This window comes from Grammomys surdaster, unplaced genomic scaffold, assembly GCF_004785775.1.
Source record: "Grammomys surdaster isolate TR1022 unplaced genomic scaffold, NIH_TR_1.0 127, whole genome shotgun sequence".
Classification (NCBI taxonomy): Eukaryota; Metazoa; Chordata; class Mammalia; order Rodentia; family Muridae; genus Grammomys; species Grammomys surdaster.
The window spans coordinates 1,784,858-1,802,632 of NW_021604585.1; the positions used below are offsets into that span (position 1 = coordinate 1,784,858).

The 17,775-nt window shown below is 43.3% G+C and overlaps 1 protein-coding gene and 1 pseudogene across 1 annotated transcript in view; both read right to left on the reverse strand.

The window, feature by feature from the left end:
• Ccdc175 (coiled-coil domain containing 175) overlaps nt 1-17,775 on the reverse strand; it is a 72,645-nt gene that overhangs the window by 16,677 nt on the left and 38,193 nt on the right. Inside the window, exons 10-14 of the mRNA XM_028789006.1 lie at nt 17,455-17,565; nt 16,079-16,150; nt 14,947-15,082; nt 14,158-14,289; nt 2,711-2,849 (exon numbers count right to left, since the gene is read on the reverse strand). Coding sequence (XP_028644839.1) covers nt 2,711-2,849; nt 14,158-14,289; nt 14,947-15,082; nt 16,079-16,150; nt 17,455-17,565 — 590 coding nt within the window. The remainder of the gene's footprint in view (nt 1-2,710; nt 2,850-14,157; nt 14,290-14,946; nt 15,083-16,078; nt 16,151-17,454; nt 17,566-17,775) is intronic.
• On the reverse strand, nt 204-744 carry LOC114640223 (annotated as a pseudogene).

Here is a 17,775-nt window from a genome sequence, read left to right on the forward strand (position 1 = left end):
CTCCCTCCCTCCCTCTCTCTCTCTCTCTCTCTCTCCTATTTCAGAAAGCTTTATTTTTACTTAGTCCAAGACTTGGGAGAGGCTCCAGGGTGGTTACAAAGCTGCCTAGAGGCCTGAGAGGTTCATTCAGGTGGAGGTCCTGAGGCTGGCTAGTGCAGAGCAGAAGGGGGGCCCTTGGAAGCCGCAGAGGCCTCCTAGTCGCGCTACAGAGTGAGGCGCTCAAAGAGATACTCGCCCAGAGACGCCTGGGGCAAGCCAGTCTGCGCTGATTGTGGCCGAGTCAGCCTATGGAGGTTGGTCAGGTGGTTGCCTATCTTCTTGAAGCTTCTCCTTATCCAGGAAGTGGCTTTCCCAGAAGACACAGAGATGAGGGTCTGTGCGGGCAGAACGCAGGGCATGCAGATCCAAGAGGGCCTGGTTCAGGTTCTTCTCCAGGGCTAAGGCAGCTTCCATGGCCTCCTGGGTTTTACCCCCATTCATCTTGAGATGGCTTCCGCACATCCTGGAAGTGTGCATGGCCCCCACAATCATCTGCAACTTGAGGAGAAGTTCAAGAAGACGCGCCCTCGGCTACTTGGCCAAATCTCGGAAGAAGTGGCCTAAACCTTCCAAAGCCACATCATCCAAATCAAAATAGAAGCCCAGAGAGAGGTAGGTGTAGGAGCCCCGCAGGTGCAAGGTGACCAGGCGGTTCATGGCAGCTTCCACTTCGGTGAAATAATTCTGACGAATCTGAGAGGTCATGGCTGAACTGGAGTATGGGGCTAACCACGAAGAGACACAGTGCTGGCTGGTCCTAGGAGCCAATGGCGGCGAGGAGATGGTCCCAGAGTATGTGACTGGAGAGACTTGTAAGACGGCTGGAAACTAGCAAAGTGGAAGTGCCCGGGTCAATTCCGTCCAAACACTGTTGAAGCAAGACACAGATCCACGGGTCCTCCAAGGCTCACTCTAGTAAATCTTTTCAAAAGACAGTTTCAGGTGAAGCGTTCCAGTCAGTGCCGTGTGTTATTTCTAGCCATACTTGATAAAGATAAAAGTCCTTTACTACTATTTTTATTACTGAGTATCTTTCTGATAACTTTTATGGAATCAGTTTTTCTAATTATTATTATAAAATTTGCACAACAGCAAGCAGCACTCCTCTAGCCAGACAGGGGAAAGGACCCTGCCACAGCACTGTCTTCTGCCCTCAGGCATATTGGGTGCTCAAATTTGGAACACCCTGGCCCATTTTTTTGCCAGCATCAAGGGAAAGTAGTTACTGAGCTACAACTCAGAAGAAGGCTTGCCCTGGAGTCCTAACTGCTGTATTAGTTAACTTTTCTATTGCTGTGTTTCTCAGCCCAGAGTTATAGCCATGCCTGCAATCTACAGTCTAGGGAGAGAACTTTAAGGCCTCTATGATGTCTTTTTCCATGGGTTCTTCTATTCATAGTCCCCTTTCTTTTATATTTCTTTTCTAGCCAGTCATTCTTTCCCAAAGCCTGCTGAGGCTTATTATCAGATAAGTGAACCGTCAGCCGGTGAGAGAGATCTTCCTCATTGATCCCCCGCTTCTTGTGGAGCTACAACTTTGCAAACATGCTTTTATACACAATCATAACAAGTCTCAGGGTGCGGCTAAGATAGATGCATGAGTTTCATCTATTATTGTATTTCACGAACTCCCCTGCCCTGTTTGAGACCTGTGCTTGTGTAGCCCTTCTTGTCTTTGTGGGCGGTCTTGCCAGGCACTGAGCACTTGTGAGCATGTGCGGTCCATCTTGGGTTGGTGGGCTGTCTTGGCAGGCACTGAGCACTCTTCAGTTCCTTCTTTCTTGCTGCTGTCTTCCCATCCCCCCTCTTTCCTTCGTAAGAGATTCAGAATGTAGAAACTGTTGCTTATTTAATTCTGACAGTGTTGCCTTCACCCTCTTCTTTGAACTGAGAGGAGAGGTGGAAAGACCCGGGAGAATGGAGTACCCATGAACCAGGTAAGAGCATCAAGTGCGAGCCTGCCTGAGTTAATCAGATGAAAATCTGGCAAGAAATGGAAAGACAACTCAGAAATAGCAGACAGACTACTGCCCAGGCTCTTGCTATTATATGTAGGTAGTCTTGAAATTTTACCTTCTTGGAAATAATCACTATTTATTTTTAAATACGTCTCTGGTTTGCAGTTTATCTTACTGATATGGGCTGTATTATTCCACATCTTTATGGTTATCTCACTCACTCTCCTGTCCTCAGACACTGTTCTTTTATTGGTCCCATTCTGGTCCTTTCTTTTACTCTGGGTCCTGGCCTTCTGAGTCCCACAGTCCTTTCATCATCCGGAAGACATGGCATCTTTAAGTGGCACCTGCTCAAAGACCTGTGCAAAGCTTCTGGACAGTGGCCCTCCACTTCCTGAATGAAAGCAAAAGCCGAACATTCTGGACCTTGGGTGCAGGGCTAGGTGACCACAAATAATTTTTGTGTAAGATTTTTTTTTATTTGAATACACACACAGTTATATGTGCACATGTTGTGCTGTGTAATGGAATGCAAAAGATACATACTTACAGACATGGTTCACATCTTCTGAAAGCTCCTATCTGATGAGCCTTCTTTATCTCTGCCTTAGGCATAGGTTAGTGGGTTGGGGGAAGAAAGGAGGTGAGAGGAGGGAAAGGTGGAAGGGAGAAGAAGGAAGGGGAGGAGGGAGAAGAAATGTCTGAAATATTACCTGAAATGTCACTGTGGAGGGACCTGAGTTTCCTGTTTTTTTCTCTGAATTCCTCTTCTGCTACCTCAAGCTGTGGGAGGGTGTCACCTAGTTCCTCTTCCTTTACTTTGTTAATCCGTGTTTCCTTTATGATTAGATCCTTCAAAGAAAGTAAAGCCGATTGAGGAAAATGATTTGGACTGGTTACACAGCTTAGAGTAAAGGGGACATTCTCCAAAGTGGGGTGTGGTCTCTGTCTTCCATTGGGACAGCTGAGAGAGGTACCCAGCACACATTCTGTATTTAATAAGTGAGTGCTACCTCATTCACTCACCCTGGGAATCTCTCGTTCAATCTACAATGAGGCTGTCAGCTCTAAATCTCTGCTGCTGGGTTTCTAGTCCTATTTATACAGCCAAAACATGCTTGAGAAAAGATGTCTTTGGCTCACCATCATCCATGAAAAAGGGCCATGAAATAGAACATGCATCTTCCACAAAATGGAATATAACACGAGGACCAGATACTTGGAGGAAAGCGGGAAGATGTGTTTACTTAGCTGTGCTGGTTGGTGTTTGTCTACTTCACACAGACTGGGGTAAAAGAGGAAAAGAGAACCTCAACTGAAAACATGTCCCCACCTGATTGGCCTGTGAGCACATGTGGGGTGTTTTCTTGATTGATTGACGGGTGGGAGGTGTCATCCCTGTGAGCACCTGTGGGGTGTTTTCTTGATTGATTGACGGGTGGGAGGTGTCATCCCTCGGCAGGGGATAATGCTTTAAGAAAGCAGGCCGAGCAAGCCAGTGAGACATGTTTCTCTACAGCCTCTGCATCAGTTCCTGAATCCAGGTTTTTGCATCGAGTTCCTGCTTTGGCTTCCCTCAGTGGATTACATAGGACCTGGGATATGTAAGCTAAACAAACCCTTTCCTGGACAGGCTGTTTATGGTCAGTGTTTTATCAAAGCAATAGAAACATAATTAAAATATTCATTAAACTCATGCTTTATTTAGTTCCAAATGGAATAATCATTTCTTTTAGAAAATTAGAGTAGGTTTATAAGTGGTCATTAAAGCAGGAACGGTCAGCTGATACTTATTATCTATTCTCTCTTCCTTCAGTGACTCGAATTCTGGGTTATAACTGGGCACTTGGCTTCCATCTGGAGTATGGCTTCCCTTGGATGTGGGTGTGTCTATAAACGAAAGCTGTGGGTGCTCCTTTTAGACCCTGCCCTCAACAGAAATGGCCCTCTCATCCTTCTCCTGGCTAGAGACAGATAAGGATGGAAGCCATCATTTGAACTTTCTTGTCGGTTTTGTGGCAAAGTGCCAATGATCTCCTATCAGCTCTGTGCTCTTACCATGACCTGAACCAGGAATGAGAAATGAAAGTCTACTTTGCTTCCATTGAAAGGACACATACATGGTCTTAGTCCCTGTTCTAGTGCTGTGAAGAGACAGCATGACCATGACAACTCTTATAAAGGAAAGCATTTCATTGGAGCTGGCGTACAGGTACAGAGGTTTAGTCCATTATCGTTAATGGCAAGAACCAAAGTGGCATGTAGGAGCTGAGAGTTCTACATCCAGATCGACAGGCAGCAGGAAGAGAAAGAGACACTGGGCCTGGCTGGAGCATTTGAACCTCAAAGCCCACCCCAGTGACATGCTTCCTCCAATGAGGCCACACCTCCTAATCACTGCCACTCCCAAATCTATGAGCCCATGGGGGTCATTCCTATTCAAAACAGCACATAAGCACTCTCACATCAAGACAACTCACAGAGCTTTCCTCTTGCCCACTCTTGATCTTCTAAAGGGTGAGCTTCCCACTCAAGTCTATAGTTTTATTTGTTTGCTTGTTGGGGCATTTTTTTAGGAGGCATAATCTCATTTAACCCAGGCTATGTCAAACATGTGATTTGCTGTCTGAAGTCTACTTTTTATTGATTAACTGCACAATAAAATTACCCTGGAATGCATCAACCCTCCCTTGAGCACTTCTCGGTCCCAAGTAGAGGCAAAGGTCTCACCTGCAAGGGTGCTTGCCAGAAACATAAAAAGCTAGACACTAGGCCTTTCATCGATGCAGAAACAGCCATCAGTGTCTTCTTTGGGTACACTGAGCTGCAGTTCTTTCTGACCTATGTGAACGTGATAATAAGCACACAGCTTGCAGGTCACTGAAGGGGACACACCCTCTACTCAGGTTCCCCACTGATGATTCTCACAGAGCCCAGTTAAAGCATCTTTATTATAAGCAATGTTGCAGGATAATACTTTGGATATCCCACCTTTTTCAGGCTAGTGGGGGCAAGAAACCCAGTTTACCTAACATCCGTTTTCAATGTAGAGGAGAGAGGGTGATTAACTCTTTAGTGTACATCTTGTTTCTCCATCTCTTCAACACAGCACCGTGCTCCCAGCTTCCGTGCTTCCACACAAATTACGATTAGAATGTTTTTGAAAAAAAAAAAGGCCGGAAAAATAAACATGTGTATGTTTTTACAATTCAGAAGATATCATAACAAGGAAGCAGAATTGACTATTTCCAGGCTTTAGCACTGAGCAGGGTAAGAAAGTCAATTTTGTGTTATCTATACTGCCTCTTCTGTAAAAGGGAAACAGGCACACACGTGAGTGCGTTCACTCATCTTCATGGTCTGCACAGGGAATTGCCGCAAGAAACCATGCACTTGTTTAGTGTTTGGAATGGCTGTGGGTCCCAGGTACAGCACAAGTCAGGGAAGTTGTTGCTTTGTCTGTGGGATCAGGGTATTGGTAAGGGACAGCCAGTGAGGACTGAATCTTCTTCTAGTTTTTTTCTGAAGCATCTCTGATTCCTGAGCCAAGTGCTTCTTCAGCTCAGCAACGATGACCTCTAACTTCTCCTGAGGATCTCCACCTCCTGAAATTAGAAGGCAGAAGACTGCCCCTGATTGCAAGTTGAAGCTGAGGGTCTTGGTTGGTCTTACTTTCAGCCATTCATTGTCTGTATGTAACTTTTTTTGTTTGCTCTGCAAACCTCAGGTTCAGAAGTGGGTGTAAAGTTGAGAGCCTCAACAGACTGTGACCAGTCTACATAGCTTCAGAAGATCAAACTCTATACTAAACAGTTTCATGGTGGCTCTCTGTTTCTCGGAAGATCCTACTGAGTTTGTGGGACCCAAAACAGATGTACAGAGCTTCTGGAATACTCTGATAGGTGAACTACAGCAGAGTCTCCACACCACGGAAAAGCCAGCACATCATTGTCTAGAGGGCAGGTAGCACTCCCCAGGTTTTTGGAGCTGTATTTTATGAACCAGACTAACATGTAAGGCTATATGCATCAGAGATCTCAGTGACAACAGAACTTCTTAAAGGATCTTGACTTTGAGTGTCCTAAGTTTGGAGAGCTCACTTCTGGAGAGAGCAACGATCCCATAGAGGGTATTTTATGGTTCGTAGATCAGAACCTGAGATTGTTTCATTTCTACCTGGGGATCCTTGTGGCATGAACCAGAGGCAGAAACAGATTTACAATGTGTCCAGGGATATAGATGGTGATTATCATAATAATGGTACCTGGGCTGCCATCAGTCCTTGGATTTTGTGAATTAGTGTGTAGAGACAGAGATTTGACTTGGAACACAGGCTGCAATTCAAGTGCAAGCACAAGGACTGTTTACAATTAATTTTTAACATTAGTTAATTATTTTTTTCAACACACCAATTGTTTTTTATCCATAGAAATTTTCTATTTCTTCCTGGCTTAAGTTGCCTCCTTCCACTAAATGAAGTTAAGTTACCCACCATTTTGAATAGGGTCCCTTTCCCTCATCTTTGGGATTTTGTAAGGACTGTTTCTATTCTTCCTTCAAGCATGGTGGCAAACTATTAGTGTTGTAGTAAAGAGGTGTCTGACAGTCTGTGTTTAGCATATATGATGACCTGGGTTTAATCCCCAGAAAGTATACACTGGGGTGCTGAGCTCTTCTTAATACCTTTGGGTATTTTTCTGATCTGGTCTGTGTGAAACCAGTTTCTCACTTAGGTTGTTGCAGAAACTTCCTAGTTAATTTCCTGAATCTATCTTTGTTTTACTGAATTATTTTCAAAGGGGCAAATTGTGTGAGCTTACTTAAATAAAAGCCAGCTCATTTTAAAACAGTCCTGAGGCTTCTAAGCCCAGGGAGAACAAAGGAAAAACTTACAAGTCTGTAAATGTGTGGCAGACTTGGGGATCATCACCCAAGGGAGTGGTTAGCTGAGCCTCCAATGGCTGGTCCCTCCAGGGGTTTCATCTGCTGTCTTGCTAATATCCTGCTCTTGCAGGGAGCAATTCTCAGTCAATGACTGTTCCTGGGCATAGCCTTTCAGCTCAGGAACACTCTCCTATTGGCTAATTTATTCAGAGTCCCCCCAAGCCCCACTGAAACATTGTCAAGTTGTGCTAAACAGCTTCTGCTGCTCAGGGCTTTCACAGACATTACTCTACTAAACCTCGGCAATCCTGATGCACTCTCAGCCTCTGCTTTCCGGGGATGACTCTGACACTCTTAGAATGCTGGGTCAATTATTTAGCAACACCCAATATTTGCTCTTCAAATAGGATCATCCTGCCATAGGACCTCCCGGTCTACATGTCCTGTGTCTGGAGACAATTGCAGTCCCATTAAAGCTGGGTTATTCTCTAAATTACCTACAACACTCAGTGATACTGCGTTTCCAGCCTGTCCCATGTCCCTCCTTGATTTTTCTCTGTAGTGCATATTACTTAGATGTGCTACCTGCTCTTTTCAACTTGTTATGTCTGGTCTCCCCTCTGTGGTTTTTAAAAAAATACTAATTTTGATTATTTTTAATTGTGTATATGAGTGTGTGTCTCTGTCCGGGTATGTGTACATGAGTGCTGTTGTCCATGGAGGGCAGGGTTGTTAAATCTCCTGAAGCTGGAGTCCAGTCAGTCATGAGCCACCTGATTGATGGGATTGCTGGGAATTGAACTCCAGCCCTCTGCAGTAGCAGTGCATTCTCTTAACCATGGAGCCATTTCTCTAGGTATCTCTCTGGAGTATTCAATGTGTTTTTCACCATGCAGAAGAATGCCAAGGTACTTGGGGATGCTGCAACCAATGGAAGGATCCCCCAGTCAAATGGAGTATGCTCTCCACTCTGTATCTTCTCTGTTTTTCAGATGTGCTTTCTTTGGCTTCTCTGTTTCCTGAGCTCTGCCTGTCTCTATCTCACTGCAAGCTGTTTTGTGGCCATCATTTTTGACATCACTTCTTCGAGCTCCTGTATTTTTCCATATTGACAACCTGTCTCTGCATCTACTATATTAAATCACATTTTAAATTCATAAAGAAATATTTGATCACATTTTTTAAAAAAAAAATCCCATTTCTCTTTCTCTTTTGATTGTTTTTCTCAGGACATTATGTTTGAACAATGTATCTGCTTAATTTTCAGTCTTCATATTAGAAAGAACTGGGTGTGTTTAGAACGGGCAAGGTGGAAGGGTTTCCCCACTGTAGGATGGGGTCAAGGGGAAGTCAGTTCAGACCACAGGGAAAGTTTATACTGACTTTTGAGGGCTCTCTATTTCATTGGTACTGTGAGACTCGCTTTGGCATAGCCAGGACTCCCCTGTGAAGCCCATCAGTTTCAGGAAAGCATTGAGTAGGGCGTCAGCTCGATATGACTGTGGTCACTTTGAGTTGTAATCACCATGATTGCCCCTGAGTAACACTGGTCATCTTTCCATGTTAGCAAGTGTCGTGTTTGCATAGGAATTGTCACCCACAGCTTTAGTGTTGAAGGCTTACTATCCCAACGGGCAGGGCTATTACTGGGGGGGTGGTGGTAGCGAGGAGTGCAGAGGTGAGACAAGCAGATGGGGTCTAGCTGGAGGGAGCAAGTGTAGGGTGAATGTGCCCTTCACTGGTGTCTCCCTGGCCTCTTCCTGCCCCTCTTTCTGTTTGCATGCTGGCCATGAGGAAGTATTCAACTTGTTCTATGCAGGCTCTTGCAGCCATGTTATTCTGTCTCATTATAAGTTTATAACAATGGAATGAGCCATGGTCTTGAACTTCTGAAACCATGAGGGAGTTTTAAAAAATATTTCTTTCTTTTAAGTCCTTCTCTTATGTATTCATCACAGCAAAGGAAAGCTAATTAATATACCTGTGGTAGTTTGAATGAGAAATGTTCCCCGAATTTTTGGGCATCTGAGTCCTTGGTCCCCAGTGTGTGGCGTGAATTGAGAGGTTTAGGAATGGCCTTCTGCAGGAAGTATACCACTGGGGCAGGCTTTGAGATCTTAACTTAGCCTTGCCCTACTTTGTTTGTTCTTTCTGCATCCTGCTTGTGGCTGAGAGGTTGCCTCTCAACTCCCTGCTTCTGCACTCAGGACTCTCACTGGCTGCCACGCCTTCTGCCAGAATGGACCCTTTCCCCTTGGGAACTGAGAGCTAAACTTTCCTTTTATAAGTTATCACAGTTGTGGTATTTTATCACAGCAATAAAAAAATAAATAATACGATATCCAACACATTGTAAATTAAAAGCAAAACAAATGTCAGCGTAGTGTGTAGAGCTTCACTAGCAGTTAGAAAGCAGGTACACTGCAGTTTGGAGGAAAGTTACATCTTGAAAATCATATTTGTGCCTACTTCTGGCCCAAGCAATGAAAACCCCTGATTTAGCTTCTACCCTGGATCTCGGTCTCCTTGGCTGTTTCTCCAAGGTACATGCCCTTGCTTGGATGGGCAGTGTGGGCTGGGGAGTCAGTCTCAGGGCATGTGTTCTGTCATTATATAGTGTATGGAAGGCTGGATGTGTTCAATGCCTGTTGTCTCCACTTTCTTTAATATCTCTTGTTTTACCCTGGGTTGGGTTTTGAAAATTCTTGAGGGGTTCTGAGACCTACTCCTGGACATGCTCCCTGATTTATGGAGACAGCTACCACCGGCTTCCTAAACAACTCCGCCCTTCCTAGCAGTGTGTATTGTCTGTTGCTTGGTGAAATTTGAAGTCCATGTGGGTGGGATTTGTTTTGTTTTTAACTCAGAAAACAATGTATCCTATTTCTGTTTCTTTTTCAGAAAAAGAAGAAACATGCGAAACGGACTGTGATCTTACCTTGGCTCATACACAAAGGTTTATTTTAGGTTTATATGATCATGGTCACACACAAGGTCATTCTCCTTCCCTCACAGAATCCTCCAAAAGCATCCACACACACATGTTGGGAGCCAACTCCTAGCTGAAAGGGGCTATCATCTTTACAGCCATCTCAAGCCATATACCCTGTTTTCAACAGCCCGAGACAGCTGAGTACACTCTGATAAACATCTTGTTTTTCTCACATATCTTGTTTTGCTGTTTAGTGCTGCCAGCTGCAAGGCGCACATGATATCCACGCTGCTGGGTGCACGTGGTCTCCTCACTGCTAGCTAGGTGCACGTGATATCCACGCTGCAAGGCACATGACATAGTGCCTTCAGCTGTGCTTGTCCACGAGGGCAAGGCACGTGGTAAAGGGTATAAATACCCAGGATTTCCTTCCAATGAACGAGACTTGAGAGACTTGATCAGACTCCCTGTCTTGTCTCCATTCTTCGTGTCTCCGCCCCCACTCTCTCTCTTGCTAGGCCCTGACCCGCAGACCAGAGCAGCAGAACAGGCTGTTACAAAGTGGCCCCCCGAACGTGAGGCAACTCGGGCAGCTACAAAGTGGCGCCTCAACATTGGAGCTCCAGTAAGTGGGATACAGTGAAGGACACAGCGGAAATTGGAAGCGTGCATCCTCACTCCTGTGCTGGAGACCCTGCTGACTGACCCGAACAGGTTGCTACAAAGTGGCGCTCAACGTGGGGTGGCAAGAATGAGAGGCCCTGTGAGGGACATTATCGGAAGAAGGGTTGACTGAAACTTCAGAAGTGAAACAGAGGTGACTGCGGCAGCCGTGTGGAGACCAGTAGGTCATAGTAATGATAATGGAATAAGTCAGCCTGAACTCAACTTTGTGTTTTTGTTTTGTTGTTTGCTGTTTACGTGTATCAATTGTCTGCTTTTGTTTTGCTGTTTAAATGCTGTCTTTCATGTTCAAAAGAAAAAGAAAAGCATAGAATCCAAAATAGGACCAAAGGTTGAAGTAATCGATTTGTCAGAGCTAGATTGTGCTGACCTAGAGGAAGAGGCAGCCAAAAATTACGATCCTGAATGGCCCGATTCCCAAAGGCCCCTTCCCTATGCTCCTCCACCTCCAGATGCTCCTGTTCTGGAGATGGCGGTTGTAGACCATAGAAAGGAGTTGCAGGACAAAATTTCTTTTCTTAAACAGCAAGTAGAATTAGAGAAAGAGTATCGGGACTTAATTAATCAGTTACAAAAATTAAGGAAAGGGAAGATGTCTCGAGAGGGCAAGGCTAATTTCGAAAATCACCCAGGTCCTTGTGTTCCTCAACCCGGAGTCCAAAGGCAGCCCCTGTCCTCTGGTTTTAGTTCAGCCACAGATCAGCCAGAGGAGGGAGAGGCTGAGGCTTTCCCTGTATCAGAGACTAGAGATGCTCAAGGGGTTGTGTGGAGACATCACACAGGATTTAATTTTCAAATTATTAAAGAATTAAAAAATTTGGTGGCACAATATGGTGCCACTGCTCCCTTTACTCTTGCAATCTTAGAATCTGTTGCAGAGGAGTGGCTGACTCCTGGTGATTGGAATACTCTAGTGAGAACAGTTCTTAGTGGTGGTGACTATCTTATTTGGAAATCAGAGTATCATGAGAATTGTAAAGAGACAGCTAAGAGAAACATTCAGGCAGGCAATGGTTGGTCCTTTGAAGCCTTAGTAGTAGAAGGGCAATTTGCTTCTAGTGATAACCAGATGCAATATGACCCAGGCTTATTCGCTCAAATTCAAAATGCAGCTATGAAGGCTTGGCGCAAACTCCCGGTAAAGGGAGACCCTGGTGCATCTTTGACCTCAGTCAGACAACGGCCTGACGAACGATTTTCTGATTTTGTTCATCGATTAATGACAACAGCAGGAAGGATTTTTGGTAATGCAGAGGCAGGTGTAGATTATGTGAAACAATTTGCATATGAAAATGCCAATCCTGCCTGCCAAGCAGCCATTAGACCCTATAGGAAAAAGACAGACCTTACTGGGTATATCAGACTCTGTTCTGACATAGGGCCCTCTTACCAACAGGGCTTAGCTATGGCAGCTGCCATGAAAGGACAATCAGTAAGAGATTTTTTGGCAAGCAGAGACAAAAAGGCTTATTTTAAATGTGGCAAGCCTGGACACTTTGCAAAAGATTGCAAGGCAGAGAATGAGTTAACCCAGAGACAGCCTAGAAAACATCCTGGGCTATGCCCACTTTGCAAACGTGGAAGGCATTGGGCTAGTGAATTTAGGTCCAAGACAGATGCACAAGGAAACACCCTTTCCCATAATCAGGGAAACAGGAACAGGGGCCAGCCCCAGGCCCCGAACCAACACAAGCCAAAACGGGCCTATGGGGCAGTCAGTTTCATACCAGCAAACAACAACCCCTTTCAGAACTTAGTCGAGCAACCCCAGGAAGTGCAGGACTAGACCTCAGTTCTGCCACCCACACAGTATTAACCCCAGAAATGGGACCTCAAGCCTTACCCACTGGAGTGTTTGGACCACTCTATCCAAACATGTTTGGTCTGATAGTGGGAAGAAGCAGTGCTACTATGCAGGGACTACAAATTTTTCCTGTAGTTATAGACAGTGATTATCAAGGTGAGATTAAGGTAATGGCCAAGGCAATACAGAATATAGTCACCATTCCTACAGGAAGGAGGATAGCTCAACTACTGTTAATCCCATTGATCCCTACTAATCATAAACATAAGAGTACTAAGAGAGGGGATCAAGGCCTTGATTTCTCTGATACATACTTTGGTTCCTCTGATTCTCAAATGGCAGATGCCACATGCTGGCTGCCAGAGAGACTGATTAAACAAATAGACAGCAATAATAAATCCATGGAGGAGAAATCCCCTGGGAAGCATATTTTTTCTTTGCAGGAAACATGAAGATGCTTCACTGGAGTGGATCAACCAGCATACCTGACTTGGAAAGTTCTCAGTGCAGAAGAAGACATCACCACCCACACCTCCAGGGTGGCTCTATTAGACTCTTGGTTCCCTGATTTATGATTTAGTGGGGTACATTGTTTAGACCCAAAAGAGAACCCATTACCACAGTTACTATAGTTGTTTTTTGGGTTTAGGATTGACTGGGACAGGAATGGGGATTTTCCTTACTTGTTTTGTTAAGATCAAAGTTATGATCAGTTCTGTACTTATATATATTTAGTTTTAGAAAACAGTGTTACAGAATAGAAGAGGCTTATACTTTTTACTCCTCCAACAGAGGGAGTTGTGCTCTACCCGTAAAGAAGAGTGTTGCTCTGAGGCAGAATGGTTTACACCAACCATTCAGACAGCATTAAGTCTCTTGTCTCTCGGGTTCATGCTGTTCAACAGACTGATGGCTTTTGTATGAGAACAGATAGATGCTACTCAAATGAAACCCATACAAGTCCATTATTACAGGCTGGAAGTAGGGGACTCTAAAACCTCTGTCATCAAGACTGACGAGGATTAACCCCTAACTTACGCGCTAAGCCGGATAGTCAACGATGGGTAAGAGAACACCTCAAGACCCTTGCCCCTAACTGGGAGGCCTCACCATCCTAAGACAGGAGCTCAACCAATGGCTGTTGAGTATCCAAAGATGGGAAAGGGAGGCTGGAGTCCTTTGTTCCAACCTAAGACAGGCACGGTTTCCGTAAGTTTTCCCAGCCTTCCCTTTTGAAAACAAATTTAAAAAGGGGGACCTGTTGGGAGCCGACTCCTAGCCGAAAGGGGCTATCATCTTTACAGCCATCTCGAGCCATATACCCTGACAAGAGACTTGTTTTCAACAGCCTGTAACAGCTAAACACACTCTGATAAACATCTCGTTTTTCTCACATATCTTGTTTTGCTGTTTAGTGCTGCCAGCTGCAAGGCACATGTGATATCCACGCTGCAAGGCACATGACGTAATGCCTTCAGCTGTGCTTGTCCACGAGGGCAAGGCACGTGGTAAAGGGTATAAATACCCAGGATTTCCTTTCAGTAAACAGAGACTTGAAGAGACTTGATCAGACTCCCTGTCTTGTCTCCATTCTTCGTGTCTCCGCCCCCACTCTCTCTCTTGCTAGGCCCTGACCCGCAGACCAGAGCAGCAGAACGAGCCGATACAAAGTGCCCCCCCCCCCCGAACGTGAGGCAGCTCGGGCGGCTACAAAGTGGTGCCTCAACGTTGGAGCTCCAGTAAGTGGGATATAGTGAAGGACACAGCAGGAATTGGAAGCGTGCATCCTCACTCCTGCGCTGGAGACCCTGCTGACTGACCCGAACAGGTTGCTACACACACAGACCAACGCTTACCTCGTACATGCTTAGTTCTTCAATTAACCGTTTTTCTTTTTTGACATATTCCTTCTCCTTGTCCATGAGCTGCTCTTTAATCTTCTCAATCTGGTGCACAAAACGATTGATCTCCTTCTGTCTGCGCTTTGTCTAGTTGGAGGGAAATGGGATCTGTCATTGTTTGTGTTGTGGTTAGTCTTACATTTTTAAATGGCCTGATAAACCTTGGATTGTCTCAGCAGGCACTGAGGAGGGTGACCTTTTTCCTTCAGCACTTTAGTTCTCCACCAAATTGTATCTAAAGGGATTAGTCGTTGTATCCGAAGGGTACACATAGGAGTGGTAAAGGATGCCCGGGAAGCAAGCACCTGCTTCCATGCTTCAAAGACACACCCTAGGGAGCACTGGTGCTTCATTTGCTGAATCTCTCTAGGATCAGCTAGATGGTTTCACAGGTAGACACTCTCGCCCCCAAGCCTGGTGACTTGAGTTTTATTTCTGGGACTCATGTGGTGGAGAGAGAAAACTGATGCCCTGAAGTTGTCCTCTGCCCTTCACTTCAGCATATGCTCATACACACATAAATAAATACATGTAATAAAATAAAAAGATTTAAACATCTCTAGTTAACACACACCAAATGGATAGATCTCTAAAGAAAGAAAACTAATAATTCACTCTAACTATCAAATCAGGAGAAAAGAAAATATCTTCTAGTAAAATAAGACTTACTTAAATATTGTAGTGGGTATGACTCATTTCTGTGTAGGGGATTACCATAATTCTAAACACTTTGGATTCCCTTACCTCTTGGAGTAACTTGAGTCTCTTTTCTTCTGCAATCTCAATTTCAGTTATAATTTTTTTTAAGGATATCTTTATCTTAAGTAGCCAACGTTCGTGTCTTTTTTTTGAACAGAGTATTCTCCACTGATTTATGACACTAGAGATAGGAATGTAACAGAATGACCATTAATTATAGTGGCACAGCGGTTTCCCCAAAACACAAAGCAAAACTAGCCCAACCACAATTTTACAGTGTCTCGTGGGTCATCATCAAAGTACACTGTAGATGCTAACTGAGTCAGAAGGCAGAGTGCTGGCTGCCTCAGCAGATTGTAAGCACTGTCCGAGTGAGTGGTGCTTCTGATGCCCATTAGCACCCTGCAGAAACCACACTGGGTTGCTTTCCTCTTCCGTTGAAGACTGAAATGAGGCAGGCTCCAGGGAGGGTGGAGAAAGGAGAGGCAGAGGCAGAAATAATCATGGAATTACCCAAAGTGCTAATGGGTTTTAGATTCTCAAACTTTTCTCTCTGCCACAACTGTTATCTTTGGAGAATGGTAGAAATGTACAATTTGAGTTTTATAAATTACAACATTAATAACAACAGTACTAGTAAAATATATCTAAGGACTAGTGAGCGCTTACTGAGTACATTGATCTACATACTTTTGATGGATTGTCTCTGACAACCATAACAAATTTGTAAGGAGGGACCCACCATCATTGCCAGCTTTCCAGCTGGAGAAATGAGAAGAGATTAAGCAAGCCATGGTTAGGACTCCTGAGGCAGAGTGGTCCACGTGAAAGTCTGTGACCTTAACTATTGTTCCTCATATTATCCTTACTATGAATTGGCACAGAAGTCTGGATGGACAGCAAACATTGTGCCAATAATGGCAATCTTAATCTTTGGTGATTTCCATCAATTGAGATGGAAAATATGGGTTTTTTTGTTTGTTCCTTTTTAAGAGAAAAAACAATAAACAAAAACAAAAACAACAACAAAAAATCATAACCCCCAAACAATCTAATGAACACATCTAGATCAGAGTGAATTTACATATTTTAACTTAGAATAGTAATTCTACTGGAATTATTCATAACATATACTATTGATACAAACACACACACCATACATGCATACACACATTACCATCTCTGAATTTCTCTTTCCCGATTTTCAGTCATGATTTTTATTTGCTTTCGATATACTTCCTGTGTTGCTCTGAAAACAACAAAAATACATACATATTGGATTTTATATTTATACTTTTCAAATACATAAGAAAGTCTTAATGTATTTCTTAAAATGAATAGCTAATTGTAAAACAACTAAAAGTTTTAGTGGCCATCTTATAGAAGGGAATTCCCATCAGCAGTATGTAGATGTCCTTTTCTCTACACATCTGCCCCATAGTCTACTTTCTTGATGATAGATTCTTATTGGAATGAAATGGAGTGACTTGGAGTGAAATGTAGTTTTTATTTGCATTTCCTTTATTGGTTAAGGATGGAAGTTTATAATGTATTAGTTGACCAATTGTGTGTCTTTTTTGGAGAAGTTTATTTAATTATTATTTGCACATTCATTGAATGGACTATTTGTTCACTGGGTATTTAAAGTTTTGAGTTCTTTATATGTGTTGGATAGTGATCCTCTATCAGACAAGCAGCTGGCAAAGATTTCCTTCTATTTTCTGGCCTTTCTTTTCACAATGGTAGCTGTTATCTTTGCTGCCAAGGAACTTTATTACTTGATACACTTCTGTCTGTCAGGTTTCATTGCTATGCCTTGACTGTTGGAGTCCTATTCAGAAAGTTGTAGTTTATGCCTGTATTTAAAATGATTTTTCCTTTTCTTGTTATAGTCTCAAAGTTTTGAGTCTTACTCTGTCTTTAGTTCTGCTTCATTGGCTCTTATGGTGCCAGGACTGAACCTAGAGCTTGAGTGTGCAAGGCAAGTGTGTTGAGCCATGCTTCAGTCTTTGCACAGATACATTTTTAAGTGTAATGTCATATTATAGAGTAATAAAATCCAATTTTAAATGTACACACAATATATATATGTATATACATATATAATATGCATTTGAAAGTATATGTGGCAAGCTATTAATGATTATTTCTGTGACGAGATTAGGATAACTTTTCCCATAAATTATACGTCTTTACTTTTAAAAATTAAATTTGGGTACAGGCACTACTTTGTTAGGCAAGGAATTTAAATGACAAAGAATGGCAAAGGTGAAGGATATTGGTGAAGAACATTGAGATAATGATCAAATGCATGCTGGTCCCTGGCCCTGAATCTGTTCCCTCCCTTGTGTCACCCAGCTTTTGTAGCATCTGCCAACTCCTTCGGTGAAAGATGCACAGACAGCGACCTTTCTGAACTTCAAAACAGAAAGATCTAGTTATAAAGTTACTTCCCTATAATACTCTACATGAATTACATATATAGACATTTTGTTCCAGTTTAAAGAAGCATACACAAAGAAAAGTTTAAAGTGGCAAAGACTCAAAACGTACATGTTAAGATCGTGAAGGGTTCCAAATCCTTCTTCCATATTTTTAATGTCGAGTTTTCTTTGTGATAGGAAGGTTTCTTTCTGAGTAATAAGCGTTACCTGTTTTTGATGTCTAAGATGAGAAAAAGAAGTGGCAGTCATTTAACTGAAAGTTAAAAATGATCATCTTGAGGTACAGGAGGTTGAATGTAGAGGCTTAGACACTATAGGCAAAATTAAAAAAAAAACCCTCATTTCCCAATGCAAGAAAAATTTCCATGTATAAATTCTTTTAAGAGGAATTGGGTACTGGAGAGTTGGCTTAGTGGTTAAGAGCACTTAT